This window comes from Polypterus senegalus, chromosome 13 (genome assembly GCF_016835505.1).
Source record: "Polypterus senegalus isolate Bchr_013 chromosome 13, ASM1683550v1, whole genome shotgun sequence".
Taxonomy (NCBI): Eukaryota; Metazoa; Chordata; class Cladistia; order Polypteriformes; family Polypteridae; genus Polypterus; species Polypterus senegalus.
The window spans coordinates 99,227,349-99,240,735 of NC_053166.1; the positions used below are offsets into that span (position 1 = coordinate 99,227,349).

The 13,387-nt window shown below is 39.1% G+C and overlaps 1 protein-coding gene across 1 annotated transcript in view; it reads right to left on the reverse strand.

The window, feature by feature from the left end:
- akt1s1 (AKT1 substrate 1 (proline-rich)) overlaps positions 1-13,387 on the reverse strand; it is an 86,023-nt gene that overhangs the window by 10,286 nt on the left and 62,350 nt on the right. Inside the window, exons 4-5 of the mRNA XM_039774737.1 lie at positions 12,848-12,934; positions 12,558-12,739 (exon numbers count right to left, since the gene is read on the reverse strand). Coding sequence (XP_039630671.1) covers positions 12,558-12,739; positions 12,848-12,934 — 269 coding nt within the window. The remainder of the gene's footprint in view (positions 1-12,557; positions 12,740-12,847; positions 12,935-13,387) is intronic.

The window sequence follows — 13,387 nt, forward strand, 5'->3', positions numbered from 1 at the left end:
CAAAGAGCGCTGAGACTTTTGATATCATGAACGTGTCTGCAAAAACTGTGGTCTCCTGCACAGCAAGAGTCGAGCAGCCAGCGTGCGTGCATAGCTGTGCCGGCCTTTGAGACGCTGGCTGCGCTTCTGCCTTAAGTCAAAGTGAGCACTTTTAATTTTTTCATCCTCCCCTGCGCTATAGCCCAGACAAGTGCAAACCACGGGACCCCATTTCTACACCACAGAAAAAATAATATTAAGGCGATTCACACTTTCTTTTTGCATTATACGATTATGAGGTCCTCACCGGATTATGAAGACACGCACACGAGTGGAGGACTGACAGTGCCATCACAGCTGATTAATGGCGGGGACGTCTCACCAGTCTACACAAGACCCACCGCGACTGTCCCCAAAAGGCGATCATAACGTCAGCGAATACATCTCTCTATACTATATAAAAGAAAAAGCAACTTTCCTTTCTTTACACCTTTTTTCCTTTTATCCCAAACCAAAGCCTTTCTCTCTTAACACTGCAGAGGACACAAAACTAATTTTCTTTAAATGCGGTAAGGCACATTACCAGAGGCACAAATTTGAGCGTTCACATAGAAAATGTAATTTCTATACCACAGCCGTCGTGTAGCGCCTTTCAAAAGGGATCAACTACCGAGAGATGATCCATATACATTTTAGCTGCTGTTAGTTACTTACCTGTTGTGTTACACAGTCTTTAAAATGTAGTTTACCTGAAACCACTCAGTAGTGCTCAATGTACCTGTACTTCTTAAAAGCGTTAATGTTTTACTGTTTAATAACTTATAGACTATATTTTATTATTTTTCCCTTGCACTCAGTGACCAAAGCTATACACACACATAGACACATACAAACATACACACAAGTATATGTATGTGTGTGTATATATATATATATATATATATATATGTGTATATATATATATATATATATATATATATATATATATATATATATATATATATACACACACATATATCTACATATATATATATATATATATATATATATATATATATATATATATATATATATATATATATATATATATATATATATTTGTGTGTATGTGTATATATGATGTAGATAGGTATATGTGTATATGTAGATATGTATATAGATATGTAGATATGAAGATATGTATGTGTATACATATGTGTGTGTGTGTGTGTGTGTATATATATGACAACAGCAATCCAAGCTGTGAGAAAACACTAAAAAGGAGGCGTGTCAGACGTTGTGGTACATTTTCTGATGCAGCTAGATCTAAAAAACTTTGTGACGCTGCCGCCAAATACACAAAACAATTATTACTTTGACAATCATGTTACATTATTTTTAAAATGTTTCCTTTTCTTTTTCACAACTTCTTTAACACATGACACTGCTGCGAAGCGCGGGTATTTTGCTATATATCACAGCGACACTCATAACAGTGACAAAATAATTACATTGACAATCATGTTACGTTATTTTCAAAATGTTTCCTTTTCTTTCTCTTTCCTTCTTTAACACACTACTTCTCCTGCGGGTATATATATATATATATATATATATATATATATATATATATATATATATATATATATATACACACACACATATACAGTGCAACCAGAAAGTATTCAAAGTGCATCACTTTTTCCGCATTTTATGTTACAGCCTTATTCCAAAATGGATTAAATTAATTTTTTTCCTCAGAATTCTACACACAACACCCCATAATAACAACGTGAAAAAAGTTTACTTAAGATTTTTGCAAATTTATTCAAAATAAAAAAACCCAGAAAGCACATGTACATAAGTATTCACAGCTTTTGCCATGAAGCTCAAAATTGAGCTCAGGTGCATCATGTTTCCCCTGATCGTCCTTGAGATGTTTCTGCAGCTTAATTGCACCTGCGGTAAATTCAGTTGAATGGACAGGATTTGGAAAGGAACACACCTGTCTATATAAGGTCCCACAGTTGACAGTTTATGTCAGAGCACAAACCAAGCATGAAGTCAAAGGAATTGTCTATAGACCTCCGAGACAGGATTGTCTTGAGGCACAAATCTGGGGAAGGTTACAAAAAAATTTCTGCTGCTTTGAAGGTCCTAATGAGCACAGTGGCCTCCATCATCCGTAAGTGGAATAAGTTCGAAACCACCAGGACTCTTCCTAGAGCTGGCCGGCCATCTAAACTGAGTGATCAGGGGAGAAGGGCCTTAGTCAGGGAGGTGACCAAGAACCCGATGGTCACTCTGTCAGAGCTCCAGAGGTCCTCTGTGGAGAGAGGAGAACCTTCCAGAAGGCCAACCATCTCTGCAGAAATCCACCAATCAGGCCTTTATGGTAGAGTGGCCAGACGGAAGCCACTCCTTAGTAAAAGGCACATGGCAGCCTACCTGGAGTTTCCCAAAAGGCACCTGAGGGACTCTCAGGCCATGAGAAACAAAATTCTCTGATCTAATGAGACAAAGATTGAACTCTTTGGTGTGAATGCCTGGCGTCACGTTTGGAGGAAACCAGGCACCGCTCATCACCAGGCCAATACCATCCCTACAGTGAAGCATGGTGGTGGCAGCATCATGCTGTGGGATGTTTTCAGTGGCAAGAACTGGGAGACTAGTCAGGATAAAGGGAAAGATGACTGCAACAATGTACAGAGACATCCTGGATGAAAACCTGCTCCAGAGCGCTCTTGACCTCAGACTGGGGTGATGGTTCATCTTTCAGCAAGACAACGACCCTAAGCACACAGCCAAGATATCAAAGGAGTGGCTTCAGGACAACTCTGTGAAAGTCCTTGAGTGGCCCAGCCAGAGCACAGACTTGAATCCGATTGAACATCTCTGGAGAAATCTTAAAATGGCTGTGCACCGACGCTTCCCATCCAACCTGATGGAGCTTGAGAGGTGCTGCAAAGAGGAATGGGCGAAACTGGCCAAGGATAGGTGTGCCAAGCTTGTGGCATCATATTCAAAAGACTTGAGGCTGTAATTGCTGCCAAAGGTGCATCAACAAAGTATTGAGCAGAGGCTGTGAATACTTATGTACATGATTTGTCAGTTTTTTTATTTTTAATAAATTTGCAACAACATCAAGTAAACTTTTTTCATGTTATCATTATGGGGTGTTGTGTGTAGAATTCTGATGAAAAAAATGAATTTAATCAATTTTTGAATAAGGCTGTAACATAAAATGTGGAAAAGTGATGCACTGTATATATATATATATATATATATATATATATATATATATATATATATATATATATATATATATATATATATATATATATAGGTGTGGCAGAAAAGTAATGAGACTGGCAACACTGCAAGCGATCTGGCAACGCTGCGCTGTTGTCCTTGATAGAGCACGTGTATCAGTACCCTCCCATAGCTCAGTGCGAGTTTCAACTCCTTCCGTTAACTACGTGATTTTTGTGACTGCTACTAGCGAAGTTGTGTTTTTGGTTATGCGTCACGCAAAATGGAACAGCGGAATTTGGAGCAACTTTGTACCATTAAACGGCAAGTGTGACTTTTGAAAAGTTAAAACAGGCCTATGGGGAACATTCTTTATCCTGAGCTCAAGTTTTTCAGCTGGCACAAATCATTTTTGGAAGGCAGAAAACACGTTGAAGATGAACACCGTTCAGGGAGGACTTCAAGTTGGAAAACCAATGAAAACATCGAACGTGTGAACACTCTTGTGAGATCAGACCGTCGTTTAACATTAAGAATGTTGAGTGAACAATTAAATTTGAACAGATTTACCGTTCATCAAATTTTGACTGAACATTTGCACATGCGAAAGGTCTGTGCCAAATGGTGGTGACAAACTGCCCTCTCCATAACAGAATTTTTGACCTCAAAAGGCATTCCTGTGGTTCCCCAGCCCCCTTATTCACCTGACCTCAGTCCGCGTGACTTTTCCTTTTTCCTAAACTGAAAAATGTCCTCAAAGGACGTCATTTTGGGACTTTAGAAAACATCCAAAAGAGTGTAATGGACATGCTGAAGACTTCCAGCACTGCTACCAACAGTGGGAACAACGTCTCCCTCGGTGTGTAGCTGCCCAATTGAACTACATTGAAGGGGATAACATTGATGTTTGGAAAAAAAAAATAAAAACTTTGGTAAATAAAAAATCAGTCTCATTACTTTTCTGCCACACTCGTGTGTGTATATATATATATATATATATATATATATATATATACACACATACACACATACACACTAATAAAAGGCAAAGCCCTCATTCACTGACTGACTGATCCATCACTAATTCTCCAACTTCCCGTGTGGGTGGAAGGCTGAAATTTGGAAGGCTCATTCCTTACAGCTTACTTACAAAAGTTAGGCAGGTTTCATTTCGAAATTCTACGTGTAACGGTCATAACTGGAACCTATTTACATATTTTATATATATATATATATATATATATATATATATATATATATATATATATAGATATATATATATACTAGCAAAATACTCGCGCTTCGCAGCAGCGAAGTACTGCCTTAAAAGTTTTATTAAGAAGAAAATTAAACCTTTTTAAACTGAGGGAAAATATACCAAGAATTATTTGTTAAGGATCTCTTTGAATACCACATTTTGAGTTCGGCCCTCCGGTAATGTAATATGACCAAGCTGTGTGCTGAGCTTACTCTTAAGCATGCAATGTACAGTTGGCCATATGAAAAGCAATCTTGTTTCAAATCTCACAGCTTGGATTGCTGCTGTAATAATTGGTTTGAGTTTGATGGTTTATTTCATTTATGACAGTATTTGTAGGATTTGTGTTGAAGTGACATTCAGCATCTCTCAAGCATTGTAAGCATACAACCAGTTTCATCAATAACTTCACATTAAGCTTTTGAGAGTTTAAACATTAATAAACATCAAAGTGTCCACTACTGATATTGTCACCTGTGAATCTTAGATGTTTAAAAGGCATTGGCGGTTGTCCAAAGGTGTAAAATATTTGGCAATTTCGGTACACTTGAAAGCGATAACCGAACAATTCAGCGGCAGCCATCAACTCACATGCAGATGCATAGGTGAAGGGCTTAAGCATTTCACTCTTATAGTGCTCCTGTGTAGTATAATTATCTCCTGTACCATCAGTCCACACCTTGAACCTGTCCCAGTCATTCAATACATAAGACACAATGTTCCTCCGGATATCAAGAGTGAGCCTGATATGGCCGTGCAATATGTAACAAAGAGAATGGAAAAGGTAGGTGCCATCTCCGGGCATGGAAACCACTCGGTAAGAGACAGTTGTTTGATCGATGGTGATCACCTCGATAGACATGTTAATGCGGGTACAGTTGGAATGATAAAGGAAATGGGTATCTGAACAATGTACAGTAAGTCTAAAATATACAATAACTATAATCGTAATAAATGAACAATAAAACAGCGGAGAAGCCATGGATTAAATAAAAAGGCTGTAGTTATCAGCAGGGAGACGTGAATCCCATGGCGAAGCAAGGAAGGGAATGTAGAGACTGGAGCGACGGACGGCCTTATATAGGAAGGCAGCCAACAACGTGGGAGGCGTTGGGATGGCGGACCCAACGCCGCCTCACACGGCGACCAAGCTGCAGGCTGTAGACGTATATATGTACGTAAATAGGATTCAGTTAGTGTTGGGAACCCGCGTACCAAATTTCTTGAAGATGGGCCCATAAGTAACAAAGACTATTGAAAAGTTCAATATGGCGGCCGTCAGTGGCAACATACCACCGAAATAAGTACCAAATTTCAGCCTTCTACCTACACGGGAAGTTGGAGAATTAGTGACGTCTAGAAAAATAAATATGGCGGCCGACAGTGGCGTCATACCATCGAAATAAGTACGTACATCAGTTTCGGTTACCGCAGGGAAGCCGCCTACCAAATTTCGTCAAGATGGGGCCATAAATAAGAAAGTTCAACATGGCGGACGCTTGTCGATCGTATGACTGTTACTTGTAGAATTTCGAAATGAAACCTGCTTAACTTTTGTAAGTAAGCTGTAAGGAATAAGCCTGCCAAATTTCAGCCTTCTACCTACACGGGAAGTTGGAGAATTACTGATGAGTCAGTGAGTCAGTCAGTGAGGGCTTTGCCTTTTATTAGTATAGATATATGGCCATAGCCTGCAGCTCGGTCGCCGTGTGAAGTAGCATTGCACATGTAGTTTGTCAGCATGCCCATATCGATCAAACACTGGAAGCTCTGCCTTCTACTTGTGACTTAATGCTGTAGGGAGAGAAGTAAATAAATGAAGGTAAAAAGTATTCAATGTGGCTTTTATATAACACTAGCAAAATACCCGCGCTTCACAGTGGTGAAATACTGTCTAAATATTTTTATTAATAAAAAAGTAAACATTTTTAGACTGAATGAAAATATGTAAAAAATTAATTGTTAAGGATCTCTCTGTATACCACGTTGTCAGTTCGGCCCTCTGGTTGTAATATGACTTAGCTGTGTGCTGAGCTCACTCTTGAGCATGCAACATACAGTTGGCCATGTGAAAAGCAATCCCACCTCAAATCAATGCCAACCTTTTGTAGTGTTTGTCCCTGAGACTTATTAATTGTCATTGCGAAGCAGAGCCTTACTGGAAATTGAACGCGTTTGAATTGAAATGGGAGATTAGATGGTATAACGGGGATGCAAGGAATAAAAACTGTCACCTGAGGCACTGCCAGTAAATATAGTTGCTTCAATTAGGTTGTTTTGTAGAGATGTGACCTGAAGTCTTGTGCCGTTAAAGTTTCGGTGGTTGTAAGTTTCTGCTTCCTTGGCGAAGGTCGTAAATGAAAGACGACACCGCAGTGAACATAGAAGAGAACCCGTGGATTAAATAAAACCTACACAATAACTGTAACAATCGTAACAAATGAACAATAAAATAGAAGAGAACCTGTGAATTAAATAAAAAGGTTGCTTCGTTGGTGAAGTAAGGAAAAAGCACTTTCTTATATGTCGTTCGTTTTTAAAACAGTGCAGAAGCTGTGAGAAAGCGGCTTCCTTGGCGAAGCTCGTAAACGAAAGAAGACACCGCAGTGAACACAGAAGAGAACCCATGGATTAAATAAAACCTACACAATAACTATAAAAATCGTAATAAATGAACAATGAAACAGCGGAGAACCAGTGGATTAAATAAAAAGGCTGCTTCGTTGGCGAAGCAAGGAAAAAGGACTTTCTTATATATCGCTCGCTTATAAAACAGTGCAGAAGCTCTGAGAAAGCTGCTTCCTTCGCAAAGTAAGGAAACGACTGAAGAGACGCGGGACATGGTATACGCAAGGCAGCTGAAGCGCTGCATTATGGGATCTGTAGTTTATTGTTACCAGTGCTTCATATCCCCGGGCCATTAATAACAATAATACAGTATATAAAATGATTTTGCGGGCCGGATATAATTACACGCCTGGCCGGATGTTGCCTGCAGGCCTTGAGTTTGACACATATGGAGTAAATAGAACTTGAAAAGATATATTTTTTCGTACATCGAACCCGCATGCTATTGTGGTTTTACTTGCATGCCTCAATAAGTCATCCTCCCCTCGCTCTTACTTTTTTACCGTTCATCTAATGAATACACCGAGTATGGCTTTACCAAAACAATCATTGATGGCGAATAAAGAATCCATTATTCGAGTATGTAGATCGGGGTATATATATATATATATATATATATACCCGCGTATTGCAGCGGAGACGTAGTGTGTTAAAGAAGCTATGAAAAAGAAAAGGGAACATTTTAAAAATAACGTAACATGACTGTCAATATACAGTAATTGTTTTGTGAGTTTTACTGAGTGTTGCTGTCATCAAGGATTTGATTATCATTATTTCTTTCAATCAGGTTCGTATTTGTAGGATGTGTTGTGTTCAAGTTACATTCCGTGTTTGTCAATCGTTGTAAAGATGACAGGTTTCATTCATCGATTCGTTTCTTACTGCATCAATAAACAGCTCGTCTTCTTCTTTATCTGAGACCCACACACTGCATGCACGGGTTTTTTTACACTGTCTTCCTTTAGCGGGACATTGACTTTTTCCACCGTGTGCTTTGTTTCCACAGTAGCTGCATTTATGAATATGCTTGTATGTATCAGATGCTTCATATTTTTTTGCTGCCTTTTCAAGTGTGTAATTCGTTTTTTGTTCAGCGCTCTTTGGAACTGTTGCTTTTTGTCTTTGCACTGCGTCAGTTCACGTGAGCCGCTTCGGTGTACATGCATCGAAGTTTCCCAGCTGTGCTGGTGCCATCTCGCTATGTCCATGGCTGTATCTAATGTTACCGAAGTCCTGGCACTTAAAACTTTCTCTCGCAGTTTCGCTGAGTTTGTGCCAAACACCACCCTGACCATCTCATTTTCCTCTGCATAAGGACAGTCCTTCATCCGTGAATATTTACCCGTGGCAGTTTGCTATTGGATTGCCGCTGACAGACGGCCTTATATGGGTAGGCACTAAATTACAAACGCCAGCGACAGCCTGTCTATGAACTTAATTTAAAGTTTAGGTTTACATCGTGCTTTGTTTCCGAAGTAGCAGAACTCATGAATATGGTTGTATATGTCACTCGCTCGCTTATTATTGTTTCGCTGCCTTATTATATAATGCATGTTTTCTTCAGCACTTTTTGGGCCTCTACCTGGTTTTCTACGTACTGCGTGATTACGTGGAAGGCGTGATGATGTCACACGAAACTCCGCCCCCACGGGTTTCAAGCTCATCTCCATTACAGTAAATGGAGAAAAACAGCTTCCAGTTATGACCATTAGGCGTAGAATTTCGAAATGAAACCGGCCCAACTTTTGTAAGGAAGCTGTAAGGAATAACCCTACCAAATTTCAGCCTTCTACCTACACGGGAAGTTGGAGAATTAGTGATGAGTCAGTCAGTCAGTGAGTGAGTCAGTGAGGGCTTTGCCGTTTATTAGTATAGATATAAATGTTTTTCATATAAAGACCATCACAAAACATTATCACAAACAGAACTTTGCATGACACCTTGGCGAGCTCATCATGCCTTGCTGTTTCATTGAAAGATGTGGGCGGCAGATTGACCAATAATATCCACTGGCAGGACAATGCCCAACCACTTGCTGCACCCAAACGGTGCAATCTTTCGCCTTTATGCCTGGTGCAATTGCAATGTTCTTATGTGTAAAATGAACATTTCTAGCCGGTAGCGCTTCTGGTCTCTTTCTCTGATAAAGTATCCTCATCTGAGTTCACCTATGGTTTTATTGCGTAACAACGAAAGCAGCTCACTACTCAAAACGGCGATTCTGGTTAGCAGCCGGACTCAAAAGCGTAACCTCTTGATTATGAGTCAGCAACTCTTACTACCACACCACCTAAGCAGTCGTGTCAGTGTCGTAACCTAACTTGATTTCTTTATCTTCTGTTAAATTTTTGAATAAAAGTGTACTTGTTTTGTTATGTGTACCTTTTGTGAAAGTGGTTATTTGATATTTGGACTTCAGTCTTCACATATTATACACTTCAGGTCAAAATTTTTTTGTTAGTACTTTAACATTAAAAAAGATGGTTTTAGGTATGTTTTCAATATTTCTTGCATTTCCTCGCACTTCCTGTCATCCTACATTTACATAGATCTTTGTCGCGATGGAACACACATGACATGCTTGCGTTCCAAATAACGATATATTATTTACCCTATATAACTCCAGACACCTCACACCCAGATAACCAAAACTTGGGCTGGGAGAATGTTTTGCCCGAGGTGTCTGTGGCGGTGTGTAAGTGTGTATTTATGATGGGATAGCAGGCGGTTTGCAGTTTATGCTCATCAACACATTTGCAAAAGAAAAAAGACGCTAATGGAGAGATGCAAAGGAATTTAAGGTCGCCTGGGATTACGGGTTTTTTCGTAGGCTTCAGGGATTCTAGTGTTAAAAGATATAACCAATTTGAATATTATTAGTCTCTCCTTCACTCCTGTCATAGTATAATAAAAGGCTTAATACTGTAATAGTAATGACATTATATTCTTCAATGATGCACAAATTACTACAATCATTATGTATTTATTGCCGACTCCATTGTAGAGCAGTGCCATATTAAATTGTTTACAATAATAGAGAGAGAGAAAGAGATAGGTTGTTAGCATGCGCTGATAGCAAGACCTATTTGCAGGGCTGGATGGAGAATAACGTCACACCCAGGAAGAAGCAATTGCAGGATAAGGGCTTTGCTCAAGGGGCCAACGGAGTAGAGTCACTTCTGGTGTTTACAGGAACTGGCAATTGGTGCAGATCCCTAGCCTCAAAGCCACCACTTCACCCCTATGTGACCTCTCTGTCAAATTAAAAGTATCCTGCATGGCAAGGGTGGGAAAAAAAATGGATGAAAAGAAAGAGGTTTGAGAGAGAGGAGGTTAAATGACAGGAGAGAATGGCAGGTGCGACAGAGTTGGTGTGATGGGAGGAAGTAGGTGGACAGGAATGCGATACCTAAGGACAGAAGCATGTGGCTGGTGCTCATGGGGGCTGAAGGCTGCGCCTGCTAAGCATGGGAGCAGGCACAACGCAGTTACTCTAGTTTTTGTTTTGACTTTGTTTTTAATAAAAGCATTTTGCCACCTTTTTGCACCTAACCCTTGTTGCTATGAATGTGTCCTCATCTGCCCAGTTCATCTCCATTATGGTATTGATCATGGCAGGTTTAATAGGTTCCTGGAGCCAACCTGCACCATCACAGTACATTAACTATGCAGATGGAAAACCTAATCCTCACTGTTTACACAGAAAGAATTAAGAAGGCTAATAGGATGTTAGCTTACTTAGCATGTTGTTTTGTCTACAAAGTAAGAAGAATTTCCTTTAAAATATTCTGAGGTAAGATAAAAAAGTAGGTTATTTTGAATATTTACAATGCACCTGTGAGACTACATCACTGCAGAAAACACACTGTTAAAGGAGAATGGGATATAAGCAATAAAAAAAAAAGACAAGTATTGTAGGGCAACAGTTTTCCTGCTAAAATACATGGGCATAAATTAAAACTTGCTGCTAAATTTTCTGACAAAATTCCAAAGCTTTTTTCTTAATACCGAGAACCACAGATACATGTAAAAAAAATATATATATATATATTTTTTTTAATTATTGGATATTTGATTTGATATACTTCATTAATCCCTGAGGGGAAATGGTATTTTTGCATGACTGTTAGAGATCAGAACACAGGATCACCCTTTGAACACCACCCCTGGAGCAATTTTCTGGTTTCTGGCAGTAACAGGATTTGAACCACCAGTCATCCAAATGCTAGCAGAGATCCTTAACTACAAAGCCACCACTCTGCCTTGTTACCAAGTAATACAACTATACAGTGGATCCTTCAGGACCTTCTAAAATCTAATATTGACACAGTATTTTGCAAATGTTAGTTGAACGGGGATTAATGAGCTATTCTGGGGTGAATGGTCTCTTGTCGTCAAAATTGTTTTAGGTTTATCTTTTATGCTGTTGGGTTGATTGACAAAAGCATAAAACTTGGATTATAAAGATTTTGCTATAGATTCCTAACTGAATTAGAATGTTTACTATGGTACAAAAAACACAACTGACCCAAACAATTTAAACATAGTTGGGTGTTTAATGAACATAAATACAGATCTACAGTTCTGCAATATAAAAGATTTCACAGGCTGAAACCAAATCAATCCCAGTTACGACTGTGAGCTTGTTGATACTTGACAAATTATTTCCTGTAATAAATCCTAAGGCTCCAAAGTTTCTTTAAATTGAATATATTTGAAATCTATGTGACCTTTCCGTAGTTAAGTAACATAAGTACAATTAAGAACAGAATTTTAAAAAAGTGTAAAGGAAAATAAGAAATTCACTTTCAAGTTGGCTTTTTTGGTATTGTCAAAGTTACACAGACTACATTCTATTATCCTTCTTTCCAATAACATGATCATTTTGTGATGAAAAAAACGACATACCAATGACATTTCAAGCAGATAACAAAAAAAACCTTAGTATTGTGATGGGCGGCACGGTGGCGCAGTGGTAGCGCTGCTGCCTCGCAGTTAGGGGACCTGGGTTTGCTTCCCGGGTCTTCCCCGCGTGGAGTTTGCATGTTCTCCCCGTGTCTGTGCGAGTTTCCTCCGGGCGCTCCGGTTTCCTCCCACAGTCCAAAGACATGTCGGTTAGGTGGATTGGCGATTCTAAATTGGCCTTGGTGTGTGGGTGTGTTTGTGTGTGTCCTGCAGTGGGTTGGCACCCTGCCCAGGATTGGTTCCTGCCTTGTGCCCTGTGTTGGCTGGGATTGGCTCCAGCAGACCCCCGTGACCCTGCATTCGGATTCAGCGGGTTAGACAATGGATGGATAGTATTGTGATGTGTGGGAACCAAAGGACCTGAAAAAAACCCTGAGTTCTGGAGTTGGAAGAAAATAATTACCAACCACAGTCTTATATGTATCTAAAGGTTTTTACTGTAAACTGGCCAAATTAAACACAAAATAACTAAATTAAGTCAATACTGTATACTTACTCGCTCACCACTATGGCTTTCACCATGGTGGTTTTGACCGCCCTTTCCATTGTGGAAGCCCCACATTGGGACAGTAACAGGAAGAGAACGAGCAAGCTGCCGGGAAAAAGTGCAGGATGAATTGGCCACTGGAAACCCACACTGCTGGGAGGATACTGGAAGGTCTTCACTTAGAGATCCATCTATATGGAATGGAGAACAACTATAATATCAGAGTTTGTATAAAGTACACATTGTATATTATTAATAAATTTATCAAAAACACAGCTTTTCAGAAATTATTCACTTACCATCTGTGCTTTCTTCCTCATCAATATCAGACTCAAAGAAAGGTTCACATTCCTGACAGGATGAATCTTCATCCATAGGAAACAAGCCTAAAATAAGGACAATTTCTTAATATAATTCTTCAGTGAGGCAAAGCTGAATAAGACTATATAAATGAATGTCTGTTGCTTAATATACACAAGATAATATCGTCTCCCACAGATTTATTATCAACCAATGTGAAAATATTGTCTAATTTCTAAGACATTATACTAGTTGCCTGGTAATCTCTGCTTCCAATTCATTGCACAAACCAGAGTAAAATTCTCCTCATTCTTGTGTTCTCTCCGTTTAAAAAGCAAAATATGTTGAAAAATGCACTATAGGTCTACACTCAGAAAGCACTTTATAATGGTGTTCCTTATAGTAAGACAGCAATTATTACCTAGTGAATGATTAAAATAGCTTCTCTCATTTATGCTTTCTAGTTTTTCTTGATGTGGTTTGCAATGTATCGGTACAGCAATGCAAAAGGTAATAACACAATTTCTAAAATAAGCTGT